The following is a 19728-nucleotide window of genomic DNA, read 5'->3' as shown; positions in this document are numbered from 1 at the left end:
GCCAGGGGGCAACGAGAATTGCCACCCCAGCCCGTCGCCTCTCACTGCCGGCAACGCCAGAGTGGAAGAGTCCAGGCCCTCTCAAGAGAAATGGTACCAGAGCCCTTGCTGTGCGTCTAAGTGAGTCCGACTACATCCAGCCGGAAATTCTCTACTTCGCGCACTAGCTTAGGCTCCTTCCCCCCCAGTGAGGTAACGTTCCACGTCCCAAGAGCTAGCTTCTGTAGCCGAGGATGGGACCGCCAAGTGCCCTGCCTTTGGCTGCCGTCCAGCTCACAATGCACACAACCTCTATGGCCCCTGCTATGGGTGGTGAGCCCATTGGAGGGATGACCCACGTCGCCTCTTCGGGCTGTGCCCTATGGGAACAGGTCCGGCCACCAAGCGCTCGCCTTCGTGCCCCACCTCCGGGTCTGGGTTAGGGTTAGCGTTAGTGTTAGGGTCTGGGCAAGGGAAATCTGAGTCTTTTGTTTGTGTTCATCATGAAGTCTTCAAGCTGCTCTTTGGCTGGTCCCTCACCTAGGACCAGTTTGCCTTGGGAGACCCTACCAGGGCGCTTAAAGCCTACGGACAACATAGCTTCTAGGATCATTGCGACACGCAAACTCCTCCACCACGGTAAGGTGGCAGCTCAAAAGCAAAATATTGCATTATTTATTTAAACTATGAGCAAAATAAATTTTCATAGATATATTAACTATAACAGTTAATACAAAAAACTATTATTGCCTTAAAAACCTCCTGTCTAAGGACTTAATCCCAAATTTTCTCCACAGTAACACTTGATGAATACAGTGAGTGCGTGTACACAGATGCCAATAGAGTGCTTTGTGTTGTATTTTTACATGAATGACTAAATGCCAGCAATATCGGATTGTCTTTATTGTGGTAAATGGGTCATACTTGTGTAGTAGAGCTTTTCTACCTTCAATGTACTCATAAAAGCGCTTGGACACTATTTCCACATTCACACACTGAGGGCGGGAGCTGCCATGCAAGGCCCTAACCCATCAGGAGCAAGGGGTGAAGGACACAACGGACACGACAAAGTTGGGGATCGAACCAGGAACTCTCATGTTACTGCATATGTCAGCAGCTAAATTAGAAGCCCTTGTTTTTCTTTACTTACTCATAAAAGATAAGCTGTCTTGTATGTTCACTATTTTATTTAACCTCTTAAGGCCCAAGCTGTTTGTTTACATTCTTTTTTTATTTCTCTTTGCTATTTGGCCTTATGGACCCTAATTAGAACAACTAAGAATCATCTTTTGATATGATGTCCTTAGTCCATAAGTACATGAAAGTGTACTTCATGTGTAGTGACATGCTAATTCTTATTTTTACACTTTTTTTCTTCCAAATTCCATTGTATGTTATACTCTTCTGACACCACCAGATGGCAGTACAAGTGTCCACATAAGTGGCCATAGGACCCCAATTCAGCAGTGTACACAATTTTGGAAATAAAAGCTAAAAGGTCCTGTCCACGCATGTGGCCACTAAGCGTTTAGATGGTTTAAGGATAAACTTGCAATAATAAACACAATGTATGGTAGGATTTTTTTGTTAAAATAAAGCCAATGATGCAATTTTTTGTGGTCCCCTTTACTGCTGCTTTGCTGGCACAGCCACTCTCCTAACTGCGCCACGCCGTCCTCATTGACAACCAATCAGACTTTATTGATCAGCTGAGCGGCGAACAGGCGCTAAACCAACCCGGTCCTGTCCTCTGTCGAAGATGCTGTAATACTCGCTTAGGAATACATCTCCCAGAATCCACAGGGGTCCCTGTGGTGAGACGATGTCTGCAGCCTGGAAGCCACTGAAGCACAGCTCCCTGTCAGCCAGCATCTCCTGAGGGTCACATGTTTGGTCACCTGACGGCTCAGGGCAGCCGAGACACAGGACAAAAAACCGTGCTGACCTTCCTCACGTAGTGTTCCGCCGTCAGCGTGTACGCCATCCCGCCCAGGACAAAAGACACCTGAGGCAGATTGGACAACCTGGCGCAGTCGATGAGGAACTGCCAAACGCACAGTTAGTCACGTGGCCCGACGCCGTGACGATGTCAACGCTAGACCTCTCACCTCGCCGATGTTTGTGGGCGTGGCTCCGATCAGCTGCTGGAGGATGAGGATGTCATTGGTTGGCCCGGCGATGAGGGAGGTCCCCGTGTCCACGATGGCCTGGCAGCCGCGAGGGCAGAGGGAGCTGACGCCTTGGACCTCCACACTGGAACACGCCCACATTTCAGCACACTCTCCTTTAAACGCCAGCGAGAGGCACACACCTGTCCATCTTGATTTGCCAGTAGCCTTTGGCCGTGACGGGAAGCCATGCAATTGGTCCAGTGTACAAGGCCTCATCAACGCCGCCAAACACCAGTTCACCGTCCACACCGCCACCGCCCGACTTCCTGTGGGGGACATCCCTCTCTCGTCAAAGCACGCTTTTACATTTTGATCATTTTTCTGGCTTCCATCAAGCCGACAAAGAGAGGAAGGTCGAGGCCGCACCTGTTGAGGTAGAAGGAGAAGACGGGCGCCTCCACCGCCTTCTGCGCCATCATGCTGTCAAAAACCGGGTTTTCCAGGATCTCCGCCAAGGAGGGGTACGCCATTCCCAGAACGCCGTCGAACCTCGCCAGGACGAAGGTGCCCCCCGGCTCGTACACGGACTCGCCAAACTCCTGGCTGAGGACGCTCAGGTCGCCCACCTGTAGAATGAATCCTCACCCGTAAGAACCCCCCCTTCGGAAAAGCATGGTCTGGGATAGAACAGACTGGACCTTCAGCGTGTCCCTGGCCATGACTCCAAGAAGGTGTCCTGATCCGTAATGGATGCCAAATGTTCGGCCGTCATGACGAAAGGAAGAGGACTCGAATGCTCGGAAGCGTTTGTGCAGTGCTGTGTACACACACACACACACACACGGACACACACACACAAACGGACACACACACACACACAAACAAAATTGTATTTATTACCTTCCTGAGACCACCGAAAAATGCCCACCTCTTTAGGACCACCCTTTCTGGATATATAAAGATTAGTATTTACAACATTAATAATATATACAAACTATCCATCCATCTTCTTCCACTTATCAGAGGTTGGGTCGCGGGGTCAGCAGCCTAAGCAGGGAAGCCCAGACTTCCCTCTCCCCAGCCACTTCGTCTAGCTCTTCCCGGGGGATCCCGAGGCGTTCCAAGGCCAGCCGGGAGACATATTCTTAAGTTTTTCAACTTGTTTAAGTCGGGGTCCACGTTAATCGATTCATGTTATGTTTGAACATGGTGTTTGTTATGGACAAACTGTGACGAGCACTAAAGTCCAATAACAAAACACCACTCGGGTTCAGATCCGGGCGGCCATTCTTCCCAATCACACCTCTCCAGGTTTCACTGTCGTTGCCAACACGAGCGTTGAAGTCTCCCAGTAGGACAAGGGAATCACCCGGGGGAGCACTTTCCAGTACTCCCTCGAGTGTACCCAAAAAGGGTGGGTACTCTGAACTGCTGTTTGGTGCGTAAGCACAAACAACAGTTGGAACCGTCCCCCCACCCGAAGGCGGAGGGAAGCTACCCTCTCGTCCACTGGGTTGAACTCCAACGTGCAGGCTTTGAGCCGGGAGGCAACAAGAATTGCCACCCCGGCCCGTCGCCTCTCACTGTCGGCAACGCCAGAGTGGAAGAGTCCAGCCCCTCTTGAGAGAAGTGGTTCCAGAGCCCTTGCTGTGTGTCGAAGTGAGTCCGACTATATCCAGTCGGAACTTCTCCACCTTGCGCATTAGCTCAGGCTCCTTCCCCCCCAGTGAGGTGACGTTCCACGTCCCGAGAGCTAGCTTCTATAGCCGAGGATCGGACCGCCAAGTGGCCTGCCTTCGGCTTTCGCCCAGGTCACATCGCACCCGACCTCAATGGCCCCTGCTATGGGTGGTGAGCCCATTGGAGGGGTGACCCACGTTGCCTCTTTGGGCCGTGCCCGGCCGGGCCCCATGGGAACAGGCCCAGCCACCAGGCGCTCGCTATCGTGCCCCACCTCCGGGCCCGGCTCCAGACCGCATTTGGGTGAGGGAAATCTGGGTCCATGATTTGTCTTCTTCCTAAAGGTCTTCGAGCTGCTCTTTGTCTGATCCCTCAACTAAAAAACTATTAGAATATAAAAAACGTAAGCTTTTAGTAATTTATTTTAAAAACATTGTTGTTAGCAATTGTTTTTTAATCTTTTTTTTTACTTCAATTTAATACAGTATGTCTTTCTATGCATATTTATGTGTTTTATTCATTTTGGCCAAAGGGGTCGCATTTCAAATTTTTTACACACTTGTTATTTCATATGTTGATCAGAGGGAGAGCACTTTTAAAACAGTCAATTTGAAAAATCCCTCCTTTTTGGGACCACACTAAGTTTGATAGATTTCACCACCAGCGGTGCAAATGAGACATTCTCTATTAGATACGATGATTTTCCTTATTAGGACCATGATTCCGGTCTTAACTTGTTCACACCTCCTCATATGGAAGGTAATTGTCCTTGTTGATGTCTCAAAAAGGGTAGAAGTACAAAAACACACACACACACACACACAGGTCAGTGGCCTCCTATCATGAGTTGTGGTCAAGCTGCTCTGACTTTCTGTTCAGTGGGAAACAGAGGTCAGTGTGTGTGTGTGTGTGTGTGTGTGTGTGTGTGTGTGTGTGTGTGCACAGTACCGCATGCTTGGCTGACGCAGTAGGACGATGGCACCCAGAGATCAGCTGAGCCTGTGTCAAAGATCACTGAGAAGTTCTGCGCCGGAGTACCGAGGCTGATTTCACCGTAGTACTGAGCCTGACACGCATGAGAACAGTTTGAATGTTATAAAGCGCTGAAAAGGCCATGACACTTGACATCGCTCATCATCTCCCTCTCACGTCCATGAAGTTGTAGAGCTTCTCGCTGGAACGTCCGAGGCGCAGCGACGGCGTTCCGGCGGGGAAGCAGTGAGCGTAGCGGCGGCTGTAGGCGTCGGTGTGGTGATCTCGCAGGAAGTCCCGCAGCTGTCCGGTGGCCCGCAGCTGTGAACGAATGGAAGGCACGCGCCTCAGAGGAACCCTGAGGGAACCACCCAGGCATCACTTCTTGGTCTTTGAACGCATCACCAGGTGAACCTGTCTTACCTGAGCAGCGCCCAGCCGGTGCACGTGCACGACAGAAGCAGCAGCAGCAGCCTGATCATGTCCGTCTCCGTCGGTCCCTCTGCAGACTGAACGCCGGCGGACGTGCACGAGGTTATCAGAAGCCACGTGCACTTTGACCACGCCCAGCAGGAATCAATACGTGCACGAGCGTGCATGTTTGTTCAAGTCATCCAACTTCATTGTCGACAACTAAGAATAATTTTATACTTCAAATAATATGAGAAATATTCAAAAGCATCGGAGAAAAACCAGGAAAGGTCATTTATTTCCGTGAACAAAAACATTTTTGCAAGCGACGCCAACTAGCTAACAGCATTATTTTAGTTAGCATTAGCCACTGAAGAAGAGCAATCCTTTGACGTGAAATACAAGGAGATAAATAAAGACCATGTCTTCTATCTTCATCAAGCCCTTCTTCTAACACGGGTGATGGTCAGGAACTCTCTTCCTGCAAAGGACAACACCAGGTGTCTGTGTCAGGGGACCGTCACATCCTTTGGGTGCGTGTGACTGACCTGGGAGCAGCTTTGATGATGTTGTCCACTCTGAGGATCATCTCCGCGGCCTCGGAGGCGCTCAGCAGCACCTGACGTTTAACCTGGAAGGACTCTGTGATGCCCATCTGTGCCATGTTGCCCACGGTGCCCTCCGACATGTCTGCGGGGTCACACCTTGGTTAAGCCGGGCACGTACGAAAATCCAATCCACTTTATTCATATAACACACATTCAAACAACAAAAGAGTTTCCAAAGTGCTGCACAACAATATATCCTCAGCTCCACCAATGACTGACTAAAAACCATAAAATCAATGAATATAAAACCAATATAAAAATAAATATGATTAAAAACGATTTCAAAGGGTAAAACCAATTAAAACAAATAGAAATCCATCCATCTTATTCCGCTTATCCGAGGTCGGGTCGCGGGGGCAGCAGCCTAAGCAGGGAAGCCCGGACTTCCCTCTCCCCAGCCACTTTGTCTAGCTCTTACCGGGGGATCCCGAGGCGTTCCCAGGCCAGCTGGGAGACAGTCTTCCCAACATGTCCTGGGTCTTCCCCGTGGCCTCCTACCGGTTGGACGTGCCCTAAACACCTCCGTAGGGAGGCGTTCAGGTGGCATCCTGACCAGATGCCCGAACCACCTCATCTGGCTCCTCTCCATGTGGAGGAGCAGCGGCTTTACTTTAAGTTCTTCCCGGATGGCAGAGCTTCTCACCCTATCTCTAAGGGAGAGCCCCGCTCATTTGGGCCGCTTGTACCCGAGATCTTGTCCTTTCGGTCATAACCCAAAGCTCATGACCATAAGTGAGGATGGGAACGTAGATCGACCGGTAAACTGAGAGCTTTGTGTTTCGACTCAGCTCCTTCTTCACCACAACGGATTGATACAGCGTCCGCATTACTGAAGACGCCGCACCGATCCGCCTGTCGACCTCACCATCCACTCTTCCCTCACTCCTGAACAAGATTCCCAGGTACTTGAACTCCTCTACTTGGGGCAGGGTCTCCTTCCCCACTTGGAGATGGCACTCCACCCTTTTCAGGGCGAGAACAATGGACTCGTACTTGGAGGTGCTGATTCTCATCCCCAAATACGATGAGAAATAGAAATAGAAATTTTAAAAACACAAAGGACAACTTTAAACACAACTCACGTAGTGTTAAAAGCCAAACAATAAAAGTGGGTTTTAAGACGAGACTTAAAACAGTCCACTGTGGGAGCAGTTCTAACACGGAGGGGCAGAGTGTTCCAGAGCTAAGGCCCTGTCTCTCCTGGTTTTAAGTCTGGTCTTGGGCACCAGGAGCTGGAGCTGGCTCTCAGACCTCAGAGCGCACGCAGGAGTCTACATTTGGATGAGGTCCGAGATATACTGAGGGGCCAGTTCATATAAAGCTTCAAAAGCAAACAGCAAGGTTTGAAAATCAATTCTAAAATGAACAGGGAGCCAGTGCAAAGTCTGAAGAATTGGGGTTATATGCTAGCGTTTCCTGTCCACCGCCTTCTGGACTAACTGCAACCGCGAGAGAGCTTTTTGGCTAATGCCAGCATAAAGTGCATTGCAGTAGTCCTAGCCACTTGAAATAAATGCTTGCACCATTTGTTAAAAAAGGTTAAAAGATAAAAACAGTTTTACTTTCGCTAAAAGACGAAGATAAAAAAAAACACGATTTTAAAACGCCATTGACTTGTTTGTCAAGTTTAAAATCGCTGTCCATAGTGACACCAAGGCTGGTGACTATGGGACATGTGTACTCACTCAGGCCGAAAGTGGTCTTGTTGTCCTGGTGCGCCGCGCGCAGTTGAGCCACAAGGTCAGCGCTGTCGTAGCCGGCGTTGTCAGCAATGATGGTGGGCAGCTGAGGAGCAAGCTGATGGTCAGCAGACAACGAACAAGATGACCATTACTTATTTGTTTACCATCATTAGGGCCTTGGCGAAGGACTCCATGGCGACGGCCTCCTTCCCTGGCGTCTTATTGGCCAAATCACTCACCACCTTGGCCATCAGCATCTCAGAGCAGCCTGACAAGACAGCAGCTCAGCGTCAGGGGTCATAGGTCAGAGGTATACTGTACAAAGGGGGCGTGTCTACCTCCGCCGTAGACGGTGCGCGGCTCCTTTATGGTCTGAGCCAACACGCAAAGAGCGTCGTGCAGAGAGCGCTCCGCTTCGTCCAAAATCTGCTGTGTTGCTCCTCGCAGCACGATAGTGCACGCCTCACCTGGAAGGTCAGAGGTCAGGCGTCACCTGTGAGTGCATGTCTGCGAGTGTGTGTGTGAGCGCGTACCCATGGCCACGCCTGAGAAGTGGATGAGCGTGTCCTCGCCGATCATCACTTCCTCGATCAGCTTGCAGTGACCCAACTTGGCCAACTCAGGATGCTCAAAGGTCGATGTGATCTCGCCGCCTGCACGCACGCATTTAATTCACACATTTTATAGACACGTGCGCACACACACACACACCAATACACACGCAAACATTTGTTTTACGCACGCACACACATTTTAAAATCATAAACATGCCACTCACGCACCCATTTCATTCTCGCACGCGAACACACACACACGTTTTAGTCACACTAGGGCTGGGCAATATATGGATATACTGGATATATGGCGGGTTTGTCTCTGTGCGATATAGAAAATGACTATATGGTGATATTGGAGTATACGTTCTCACGCAGTTGCTTTTAGCTGCGGGCATTACACTACAGGCTCTTCTCGCTCTTACCCGTCTCTCCTCACAGACAACAAGCGTACCTTTCTACATATGTCACATCATACGTCACATACATATACGCCCTCGCGGAGCAGAGAGGTAGCAGCATGAAACAGCATGGGTAACGTTAGCTGTGATGCTAGCAGAGCCGTGCGAGTGGTGATACGAGAGAAAGAAGGTCCGAATGAAGAAAGAATTCCCAAGAAAAACAGCAGGGGGTCCATTGTCTGGCGGTGTTTTGGCCTCAAGTGGGAATATGTCGAATGGATAACCGTAATTTGTCAAGTGTGGGGCTAAAGGGTTGCTACCAAAAGTATCATTAATGCTAATATGTAGCCGTGCCACACCCACAATATGCCGAGGCAACCATTTCCACATCAACACCATATGAAATAAATTGTCAACAGAATTTAATAACGCCGTAGTAACCTACCACATAGCCAAGGACGAACACTATTTGATTTCCTATTATGCAGCTCATTTTTATTTGACACTTAAAATGTCTCTGACAATCTAACCCTGTTTTGGAAATGACATACATTTTTGTGCCACTGCTTAAAAACTGTTTAATAAGTACAGTTTTGGTCAATTGACTTAGTTGTGATTTCCTTCTCTGCATGAAAGTTTAAAAGTATCATATATTAATTCAGTAGGAAGAAGAATGTTTGAATGTAGACACATAGAATCATCATACTGCTGTGATTATATGCATCAAGTGTTCATTCAAGGCCAAGGGGAAAATATGGAGATAAATTGTGTATCGCGATATGGCCTAAAAATATCGAGACATTAAAAAAAAGGCCGTATCGTCAAGCCTTATGTCACACACACATTTCCTACACATGCACAAACATTCTATTCACAAACGCATTTCATTTAGTGGTTCTTTCCACACCATGTGACAAAGTCCTCCCCCAATCTCCTGTATTCCTCGTCATCACCATCCTCAATACACCCCACTATCGTAGAGTCATCAGAAAACTTTTGAAGGTGGCAGCACTCTGACTGATAGTGGAAATGGGTGGTGTAAATGGTGAAGAGGAAGGGGGAGAGGACTGTACCCTGCGGGGCCCCAGGGTTGCTGACCAGCCTGTCAGACACACAGTCCTGCAGTCGAACGTACGGTGGTCTGTCAGTCAGGTCATCTACAACCCAGGACACCAAGGAGGCCTCCACCTGCATCTTCTCCAACTTCACACCCAGTAGCCCAGGCCGTATAGTATTGAAAGCACTGGAGAAGTCAAAAAACATGACCCTCACACTGCTTGCTGGCTTGTCCAGGTGGATGTGGGCTCAGTTCAGCAGGTAGATGACTGCGTCCTCCACTCCCAGTCAGGGCTGGTAGGCGAATTGGAGTCGGTCCAGGTGGGTCTTGATGTAGGGCGGAGTTGTTCCAGGACCAACCTCTCCATGGTCTTCATGGAGAGCCTGTAGTCCTTTGATGTGCTGGGTCGCGTGGACTTGGGGATGGGGACCACGCATGAGGTTTTCCACAGTGTGCGGACTTTCTGCAGCCTAAGGCTCATGTTGAAGATGTGCTGGAGCACACCACACAGCTGTGGGGTGCAGGCTTTGAGCACCCTGGGGCTCACACAGTCAGGACCCGCGGCCTTGCCTGTGTGTAACTTATTTAACTGTGCATTCTGCAGACAGACACACTGGGGGGTTTCAGGTGGTTGGGGAAGGGGGGAGGTAGTCATTGGAGTTGGGGGGCTGTGAGGAGGGGAGAGGGGGGGTGGATTGGTTCGCTGAAGTTGTCAGGGGCCCGGCTTGCATGTTTTGGGGGAGGGGCAGGAGCTTGTCGGAGCCACTGTGTCAAACCTGTTAAAGAACTGGTTTAGCTCTCTTTGTCTCCGTCTACCCACCTACCTTCCAACGGTTTGAGGCCGGTGATGGTCTGCATACCTCTCCAGACCCCCTTCATGTTGTTGTCCTTCAGCTTCCCTTCCAGCTTCCTCCTGTAGATCTCCTTGGCCTCCTTTAGTTTGGTATTCAACAGCACCTGAACTCTTTTCACCTCCTCCCTATTACCAGCATTGAATGCCCTTTTCTTCTCATTCAGTATGGCTTTGATGTCTTTGGTCACCCACGGCTTGTTGTTTGGGTAGCAGGTGACCGTCTTTGATGGGACATTTGAGTCCACACAGAAGTTGATATAGTCTGTGATGCACTCTGTGAGCCTGTCAATGTCCTCACCATGAGGCTTCATGAGCACCTGCCAGTCAGTTACCTCAAAACAGCCTTGTAGTGTCTCTTGGAGCCCTTCTGACCACCTTCTCAGTTTTTTTGGGACACAGTCAGTCTTTTGACTAGAGGCACATAACAGGGGTTGAGGTAAACAAGGTTGTGGTCTGACCGGCCCAGCTCTGGGAGTGCTATGAAGCTATACGCATCCTTGATGTTTGTGTACCTGTTCCCAATGAGCCTGTTCACCTGTGGGATGTTCCAAATAAGTGCTTAATAAGCATTCCTCAACTTTCTCAGTCTTTTTTGCCACTCGTGCCAGCTTTTTTGAAACCGTATCAAATTCCAAATGTGCTATTTCTCAAATATTTGCAAAAAATAAAGTTTCTCAGTTTGAATGTTAAATATCTTGTCTTTGCAGTGTATTCAATGGAATATAGGTTGAAAAATATTTGCAAATCACTGTATTCTGTTTTTATTTACTATTTACACTTCACTCGTTTTGGGTTTTGTAAATTTTTAGAATTGTCTGGAACGAAAAACTCGAACTTATCGAAAAAATGGATGTATCGCATAGGCCTACATTTCATTCACACACACACGACCGTAAATGGGTTCTACTTGTATAGCGCTTTTCTACTTTTTTTTTTTTTAAAGGAACTCAAAGCGCTTTAAATGGGTTGTACTTGTATAGCGCTTTTCTACCTTCAAGGTACTCAAAGCTTTGACATTATTTCCACATTCACCCATTCACACACTGATGGCGGGAGCTGCCATGCAAAGCTCTAACCAGGACCCATCAGGAGCAAGGGTGAAGTGTCTTGCCCAAAGACACAACGGACTTGACGAGGATGGTAGATGGTGGGGATTGAACCAGGAATCATCAGGTTGCTGGCAAAGCCTCTCTCCCAACTGCGCCACGCCGTCCCCAAAGCAAAACCAACCATAATTCACATTGCGCGCACACACACACAGCACGTACCAGTGACCAAGGCCAGGCGCTCCACGCCAGCAAAGTCGGCATGCTCGATGGCCATGACGCCGGCCTGAGCAAAGAGCTGTTCGGGGTAGTTGTAGATGAGCTGCCTGTCATCACCAAAAAACAGCAACAATTAGACGGCGCAGTGAGGTGGTGTGACCAGACAAGAGGCGGCCAGGTCAACGTCACCTGTTGATGAAGCAGTTAATGCCGTGTTTGAGGATGCGCTCCACTTTCTCTTTCATCTTCTCCTTCTCAGCTAGCTCGATATCAGCCACCTTCGCCGTGGAGTCCACGCGAACCCTTGATCCAAAGATCTGCCTCACAGACATGGCACGTTTGTTCTTCTTGAGTCCAGCAAGAAATGGGAGCAGGGCTTATTCACCTTAATCTTGTCAGTGTCCATGCCTGTGTTAGCGATGAGGATGTTGACATTCTCTAGCCTCTTGGGTTGGTTCACGCCGATCTTCTTGTCCAACAGGAAACCTGAGGAAGCACATGGCCACGTGACTTCACAGCAGCCAGGAGGAAGTCGGCACGCTCACCTTCGTCCAGGTAGGAGTCGGTGAGGCTGCCACCCAGCTTCTTGATGATGTGGATGGCCTCCAGGTTGCCTGAGCCTTTCAGCCTCATGACGGCATCCACGGCGAGCTGGGAGAAGTGGGCCTTGTGGTGAGTCAGGAGTTTGGACGACAGCGTGGTGCGCGCGATGTTCAAGAGGTCCTCTTGGAAACGGACAGGGTCGTTGCTATGGAGGACGAGGAGGGGCCGTTAGTGCAAGTACTGCATCAATGTTGGCGTTAACGCACTTTTTCTGTCTTTTTACGCATCAAAATCAGAAAGGACATGCACTTCCAGAATATTTATTTTTCTTTTTTTTTACCAACCCTGCCTTCTCCCAATCAGAACTCTCCTTTGCTTGTTTTTTGTTTTTTTAAAATCGATTATTGCTTTCCGCCTGTGTTTTTTCTTTATATTTGCCGGTGTTGTGCCAAATTGTGATTGCCTGCCAAAAATGTATTTCCTTGGCGGGAGCAGGCACCGCTCGCTGAACCTGCATTGCTTGGCAGATTAATATGTGTTAGACAAACACTTTAACTTCATGGTTAATGTAAAGCTACGTGTTTGACATTATTTAAGCCTTCATCTTGTAAGGAAAATGACAGATTGCCTTCTCTGTTGTATTGATGAGATTAAAAGGACTGTTGTTAATCCGATATCAATTGTAACGGTCACTTCTTCCTGCACTTAATATTTATTAAGTGTTTGGATGTATTCATTTATGAAAAATGTTCAATAAATGTAATATTGCCTGACAAAAAGTGATTCAACGTAGTATTTTGATATTTACACACGCATATTTTACTAGAATTCCCCAAGGGCATTACATACATCAAATTCAGGTACCTACTGTAGTGTTTACTTGTTGAAATACCCTTTACAAAGCACAAATCTACCCAAACGACCACTTTGCTGCTGCCAAAAATGGATTTTCAAGTAATATTTTGATACTGACACATTTTATCTCTGCATATTTTACCAATAATACTCATATAGGCATTACATATATTAAAATCAATTACCTTCTGTACTGTTTACTTGTTGAAATACCCTTTTTAAAGCCAAAATCTACCCAAACAACCACTTTGCTGCTGCCAAAAATTGATTCCAAGTAATATTTTGATACGGACATCTTATCTCTCTATGTATTTTTTTAAGTAAATCCACATAAAAAACACAAGATACGCTTACAATTAGCGCACCAACCCAAATAAACCCTCCCTCCCCCATGTACACAAAAGGGTTGTTTCTTTGTTATTAATATTCTGGGTCCTACAATATAGAACAATACAGTCTGCAAGGGATACAGTCCGTGACGCACACATGATTGTGTGTGCCGCTGATCCACTAACATTTTACAATAGCTACTATTTTCAATGTAATTGTTTTATTGTTTTAATTTCTTTTTGTATCCAAGAAAATGTTTTTTATTTATTTATCTTATACTTTATTTTTAAAAAGGGACCTTACCAGACCAGGTTGTCAATGAAATTAAATTATTTAAAGAGTTCTTAAAACCAGGTCTAGTCCAGATTATGCCCAAATCGGGCTCAGCAACACACCATCTATGTACACTCAAATTAGGTAACACATTAACATATTGCATATAATCTATAAACAAAATTACATTTACAAAATAAGCATGTGAGGACTTGCTTATTTTCTTCCCATCTATTTTTGTTTTTGGGTGTAATTATCGGTTTCAACCATATAACTTTCTTAAATTACAAAAATACTGAATGAATGTTTTAAAGAAAGTAATACTAAGTGAATATCTGTTTTTGGCCTTAAAAATAAACCTTTTACAGAGTAGTATAATTACATTGACTAAATCATGACTGTCAAGGAACACTCCTAAAATAACAGAAACCACATCAAGCTTCATAAACAAACCAATCCTTAAACACACGTTTTCAACTTCCACCCAAAAGGAGGACACAATATGACGATACCAAAACAAATGCAGGGTGGATTCAGACTCCTAAAAACAACATCAGCAAACATCTGACTATGTCATATTCCATAGTTTTGACATTTTTCCCATGGGTAAGAAGTTATGAATAATTTTAATTTGAAAATAACGATTTGGAACATTGATAGTAGTTTTGTAGAATGATTTGACTATTGCATCCCACGGCAACGGGCAATCCAAATAGTCCTCCAATTTTCCATATATGTTATATGGGGCAGCCTTCAGAGATTTCTTTATTAAACAAAAATCATCTCTATATTTACGTCTATATTTTACTACAACACTCCTGTGGGCATTATATATATCAAAATCAAGTACCTAGTGTACCTTCAAAATTAATTTTTGGCAGCAACAAAATGGTCGTTTGGGTAGATATTTGCTCTAAAAAAGGGTATTTCAACAAGTACCGTATTTTTCGGAGTATAAGTCGCACCTGCCGAAAATGCATAATAAAGAAGGAAAAAAACATATAAGTTGCACTAGAGTATAAGTCGCATTTTTGGGGGAAATATATTGGATAAAACCCAACACAAAGTTGAAAGGCAATTTAAAATAAATAAAGAATAGTGAACAACAGGCTGAATAAGTGTACGTTATATGAGGCAGCCTGGTATGTTAACGTAACATATTATGGTAAGAGTCATTCAAATAACTATAACAGTTGTGATCAAAATTATTCAACCCCCACACAATTTGTGTTTTAGCAAGTTGGACATTTATTCTGTATTTTGTTTATAGTCATATCAAATAAAGATGCATTAAATAGACAAATGCAACTTGAATTACAACATTATATTTTGTAACATACCAAACAGTGTCATTTCTCTTAATATCTCGATGACAAAATTATTCAACCCCTTGAAGATCATAACTCTTAGGAACAGAATTTGAATAAGGTCTTTTCAATCAGGGGTTGAAAACACCTGTAGATGTGATTAGAACCATAACGAGCAACAATTAAACTGATTGAAAAAGACTGTCGCTCAACTTCTTGTAAATGATCAATTGGTGTATTTGCAACATGGTGAAGTCCAGGGAGTGGTCAAAGAAGTCAAGAGAGGAGGTCATTTCTCTTCATAAGAAAGGATATGGATATAAGAAAATAGCAAAGACATTACACATTCCAAGAAACACAGTTAGGAGCATAATTTGCAAGTTTAAAGCTAAAGGCACAGTGGAAACACTACCTGGGCGTGGTAGAAAGAGGATGCTGTGTGCGTACAGTGGTGAAAAACCCCCGGGTAACAGCTGAGGAACTACAACAGGACATTGCAGAGGGGGGAACGCAGGTTTCGTCCCAGACAATAAGGTGCGCACTACGAGATGAAGGCCTCCCTGCCAGAACTCCCAGGTGCACCTCACTTCTGACTACCAGGCACAAGAAAATAGATAATATGCCAAAAATCATCTGGACAAACCCCAAAGGTTTTGGGAAACTGTTCTATGGAGTGATGAGACAAAAGTGGAACTCTTTGGGCCTATGAATCAAGGTTATGTCTGGAGGAGAAAAAATGAAGCTTACAAAGAGAAGAACACCTTGCCTACTGTTAAGCATGGTGGGGGGTCAATCATGCTCTGGGGCTGTTTCTCTGCGTCAGGTACCGGGAATCTCCAGCACGTTCAAGGCATTATGAATTCTATTTCCTAGCAGGATATATTAGCTGCAAATGTCATGAAGTCAGTGACGAAGCTGAGGCTTGGGAGACGTTGGACCTTCCAACAGGACAAGGATCCCAAGCATACCTCCAAATCAACATCAGAGTGGTTGCAGAAGAAGGGCTGGAAGACTCTGGAGTGGCCAGACCTAAATCCTCTAGAAAAGCTGTGGTGGGACTTGAAGAAGGCAGTTGCAGCACACAAGCCCAAGAATATGAATGAACTGGAGGCCTTTGCCCAAGAGGAATGGGCTAAAATACTGTAGATGCTTGCAAGAAGCTTGTATATCACCTTTGAAGGATGTCATTACTGTTCTACTAAGTACTAAAGATGCATGGAACTAGGGGGTTGAATCATTTTGTCAATGAGATATTAAGAAAAATGTCCCTTTTTGCTATTTTGTAAAATACAGTGTTACAATTTAAGTTGCATTTGTCTATTTGACACATCTTTATTTGATTTGACTATAAACAAAATACGGAATAAATGTCCAACTTGCTAAAACACCAAAATTGTGTGGGGGTTGAATCATTTTGATCACAACTGTATAGAACATGCTATACCTTTACCAAACAATCTGTCACTCCTAATCCATAAATCCCATGAAATCTTATACGTCTAGTCTCTTACGTGAATGAGCTAAATAATATTATTTGATATTTTACGGCAATGTGTTAGCAATTTCACACATAAGTCGCTCCTGAGTATAAGTCGCACCCCCTGCCAAACTATGAAAAAAACTGTGACTCATAGTCCGAAAAATACGGTAAACAGAACTGTAGGTGCTTGATTTTGATCTATGTAATGCCCATAAGTAAAATAGGCACAGATGAGGTCTCAGTGGTCCTCGTCAGCCAGACAACTTTGATTTTGGGGCGGCAGCGGTAAAGTTTAAATCCATGAAGGAAAAAAGAAAGTGAATGAATGTTTATAACTGATGACATTTACATAGGCATAAAATGTGTCTTCTTTTTATGAATTAAGTAATGTTCATGACAACCTTTTTCCAAAACAATATAGAATGTGAGTTATAACAGGAAAATGCATAAATGTATAATTTGTTTTCAAAACGGTTACAAAATAAGTGGGACCCCAAAAATTGACTGACTTGATGGGGCCCGTGGGACCCCATTTTGACAATTCCTAGCGCCAACACTGTGCTTGTTTATGCATCAGAGCACCTGTGGTCCACAGCCGCCTCCCGCAGCGCATCACGGGCCGCCTGTGTGGACTTCCTCCAGCCTGAGATGATGGTCTGCGGGTGGATCTTCTTGGCGATGAGCAGCTCCGCCTCCTGTCATGGTACAAGCAAAGCGGGTCCCATGACCTCATCTTTTTTACATAAACATTGAGATTTAGCAGCTTTTTACCCGGAGAAGCTCGGCTGCCAAAACGGTGACAGACGTCGTTCCATCGCCGACCTCATCATCCTGGACCTTGGACATGTCTATACACACGTGTGCACGCATCAAGTTCTGCGACACGGCTGCTGTCGAGTTAACACAGAGCGACTTCACTCACCAACAAGAATTTTAGCGGCCGGGTTGTCGACGCCGATGGCCTTTAGGATGGTGGCGCCGTCGTTTGTCACCGTCACTGTGGCCTCTCTTCCGCCTCCCAGCAGAATTTTATCCTTGTGACGACAACACCCAAACATGGTCACAGACGGTCTACGCCCGCTCACAAAGGACGGCATGGAGTAAGTGAACGCCTCACCATGCCTTTGGGTCCGAGAGTGCTCTTCACCAGATCCCCGATGGCAATGGCGCCCACAAAAGACGACTGCGGGAACAACACACACGTTATTTTAGCAAACAACAATAATCATTCAGTAAGAGTCAGCGGAAGATACACACCAGACGAGCGGTTTCAGCTTTCTCCTCATCAGCTCCATGCTTGAATATGTTGACGGGGGCCATTGACAGGGACGCCTGCAGACATCAACTCATTTAACATCCTTCTTCAAGCCTGATATTTGACTATCCATTCATCTTCTTCCGCTTGTCCGAGGTTGGGTCGCGGGGGCAGTAGCCTAAGCAGGGAAGCCCGGACTTCCCTCTCCCGAGCCACTTCGTCAAGTTACTCCCGGGGGATCCCGAGGCGTTCCCAGGCCAGCCGGGAGAGATAGTCTTCCCAACGTGTCCTGGGTCTTCCCCGTGGCATCCTACCAGTTGGATGTGCCCGAAACACCTCACTAGGGAGGCGTTCGGGTGGCATCCTGACCAGATGCCTGAACCACCTCATCTGGCTCCTCTCAATGTGGAGGAGCAGTGGCTTTACTTTGAGTTCTTCTCGGATGACAGAGCTTCTCACCCTAAGGGAGAGCCCCGTTCATTTCGTCCGCTTGTACCCGTGATCTTGTCCTTTCGGTCATAACCCAAAGCTCATTACCATAGGTGAAGATGGGAACGTAGATTGACCAGTAAATCTAGAGCTTTGCCTTCTGGCTCAGCTCCTTCTTCACAACAATGGATCGATACAGCATCCGCATTAATGAAGACGCCGCACCGATCCGCCTGTCGATCTCACAATCCACTCTTCCCTCACTCGTGAACAAGACTCCCAGGTACTTGAACTCCTCCATTTGGGGCAGGGTCTCCTCCCCAACCCGGAGATGGCACTCCACCCTTTTCCGGACGAGAACCATGGACTCAGAGGTGCTGATTCCCATCCCAGTCGCTTCACGCTCTACTGCGAACTGATCCGGTGAGAGCGGAAGATCTTGGCCAGATGAAGCCATCAGGGCCACATTTTCTGCAAAAAGCAGAGACCTAATCCCACAGCAACCAAACCGGATCCCCTCAACGCCCTGACTGCGCCTAGAAATTATGTCCATAAAAGTTATGAACAGAATCGGTGACAAAGGGCAGCCTTGGCGGAGTCCAACCCTCACTGGAAAATTGACCAAATAAAACTAAATCAAGAACAATGAGTGCTAAAAGTTCGGGAAATACCTAAATTTAAGATGAGATAGGCACCAGCGCGACCCCAAAGGGAATAAGCGGTAGGAAAATGGATGGATGGAATAACAATGTATGCTTAACGTTAGCGAACGAAAAATTCCGAGGTCCTTTAAAGGCAGCATCATTCATCGTGGAAAGCACTGGAAGCTTCACCGCATTGTACAAAACTAAGTGAAATGCGGCAAGAACACACATTTTAAACAACTTTTAAGCAATACAATGGCAATGAGTTGTAAAAGTCAGCACATTAGTCATTCTGCGATGTCATGTTCTTTCACGCTCGCTAACAACCACAAAGCAGAAGGACGAGCTAAGCTAACATGCTAACCCGCAGTGGTGACAAGAAGTGATAATAAAAGGACACAACACACTTCTCCATTACTTCATTTTGTATTAAATAATGAACATTGGAAAGCATCACATGATGTCTAAGAGTGTTTCAATCCAGCTCGGACGCGACAAAGTATCGGCTTTGACGGGAGTTTAACGCCCATGTGCTCGCTGGCTAGCGCCGCTCGCTAACGCAGACAAAGAAGCAATGACGGATTCTCTAACATTGGCTCAGTCGGAATGTTTATCCTGAAACTCGTAGCGGAGCTCAGGTTAGTCTTTAGTGCCATTTGTGAGGGTACGCAGTCAATATAGAAGGAAGAAACTCACCATGATGCGCTTGCTTTAGGCTACGCACTGCAGAAGGGGAGGACAACGGCGTGACGTCACTCACGTAAAATGCGTAACATTTTCTTAAAGTGATGCCCTCACGTAAGATGCGTAACAGTTTCTTAAAGCGACAGACCACGTAAAATGCGTAACATTTTCTTAAAGCGACGCCCTCCCGCAAAATGCGTAACATTTTCTTAAAGCGACGCCCTCACGCCAAAATACGTAACGTTTTGTTAAAGGGACAGAAAAGATAGATCGTCATAATATTAAGAATAATAAGAGAAACTAAATAAAATAAGGACATATATTTTTATACAATGATTTTGTAAATTCACATGTT

At 46.2% G+C, this 19728-nt stretch overlaps 2 protein-coding genes across 2 annotated transcripts; both read right to left on the bottom strand.

Moving 5' to 3' along the window:
- Positions 1 to 864: 864 nt before the first annotated feature.
- On the bottom strand, positions 865 to 5342 carry nots (nothepsin). The gene is made up of 9 exons (XM_061912118.1): positions 5166 to 5342; positions 4920 to 5100; positions 4719 to 4836; positions 2789 to 2907; positions 2517 to 2716; positions 2291 to 2416; positions 2088 to 2232; positions 1925 to 2023; positions 865 to 1854 (listed from the first exon to the last, which is right to left on the bottom strand). The coding sequence occupies exons 1-9, from the start codon at positions 5339 to 5341 to the stop codon at positions 1678 to 1680; spliced, it is 1341 nt and encodes a 446-aa protein (XP_061768102.1). The 5' UTR covers position 5342; the 3' UTR covers positions 865 to 1677.
- Positions 5343 to 5423: 81 nt separating this feature from the next.
- On the bottom strand, positions 5424 to 19527 carry cct2 (chaperonin containing TCP1, subunit 2 (beta)). The gene is made up of 16 exons (XM_061912117.1): positions 19386 to 19527; positions 17619 to 17693; positions 17479 to 17544; positions 17284 to 17395; positions 17133 to 17209; positions 16944 to 17056; positions 12119 to 12321; positions 11959 to 12059; positions 11763 to 11890; positions 11577 to 11680; positions 7977 to 8096; positions 7782 to 7910; positions 7608 to 7711; positions 7447 to 7546; positions 5702 to 5843; positions 5424 to 5634 (listed from the first exon to the last, which is right to left on the bottom strand). Exons 1-16 carry the CDS (start codon positions 19386 to 19388, stop codon positions 5604 to 5606), a joined length of 1608 nt encoding a protein of 535 aa, XP_061768101.1. The 5' UTR covers positions 19389 to 19527; the 3' UTR covers positions 5424 to 5603.
- Positions 19528 to 19728: the final 201 nt, after the last annotated feature.

This window comes from Nerophis ophidion, linkage group LG10, assembly GCF_033978795.1.
Source record: "Nerophis ophidion isolate RoL-2023_Sa linkage group LG10, RoL_Noph_v1.0, whole genome shotgun sequence".
Classification (NCBI taxonomy): Eukaryota; Metazoa; Chordata; class Actinopteri; order Syngnathiformes; family Syngnathidae; genus Nerophis; species Nerophis ophidion.
Note: the sequence above shows the minus strand (reverse complement) of the source record. Positions and strands in the feature narration are given on the sequence as shown.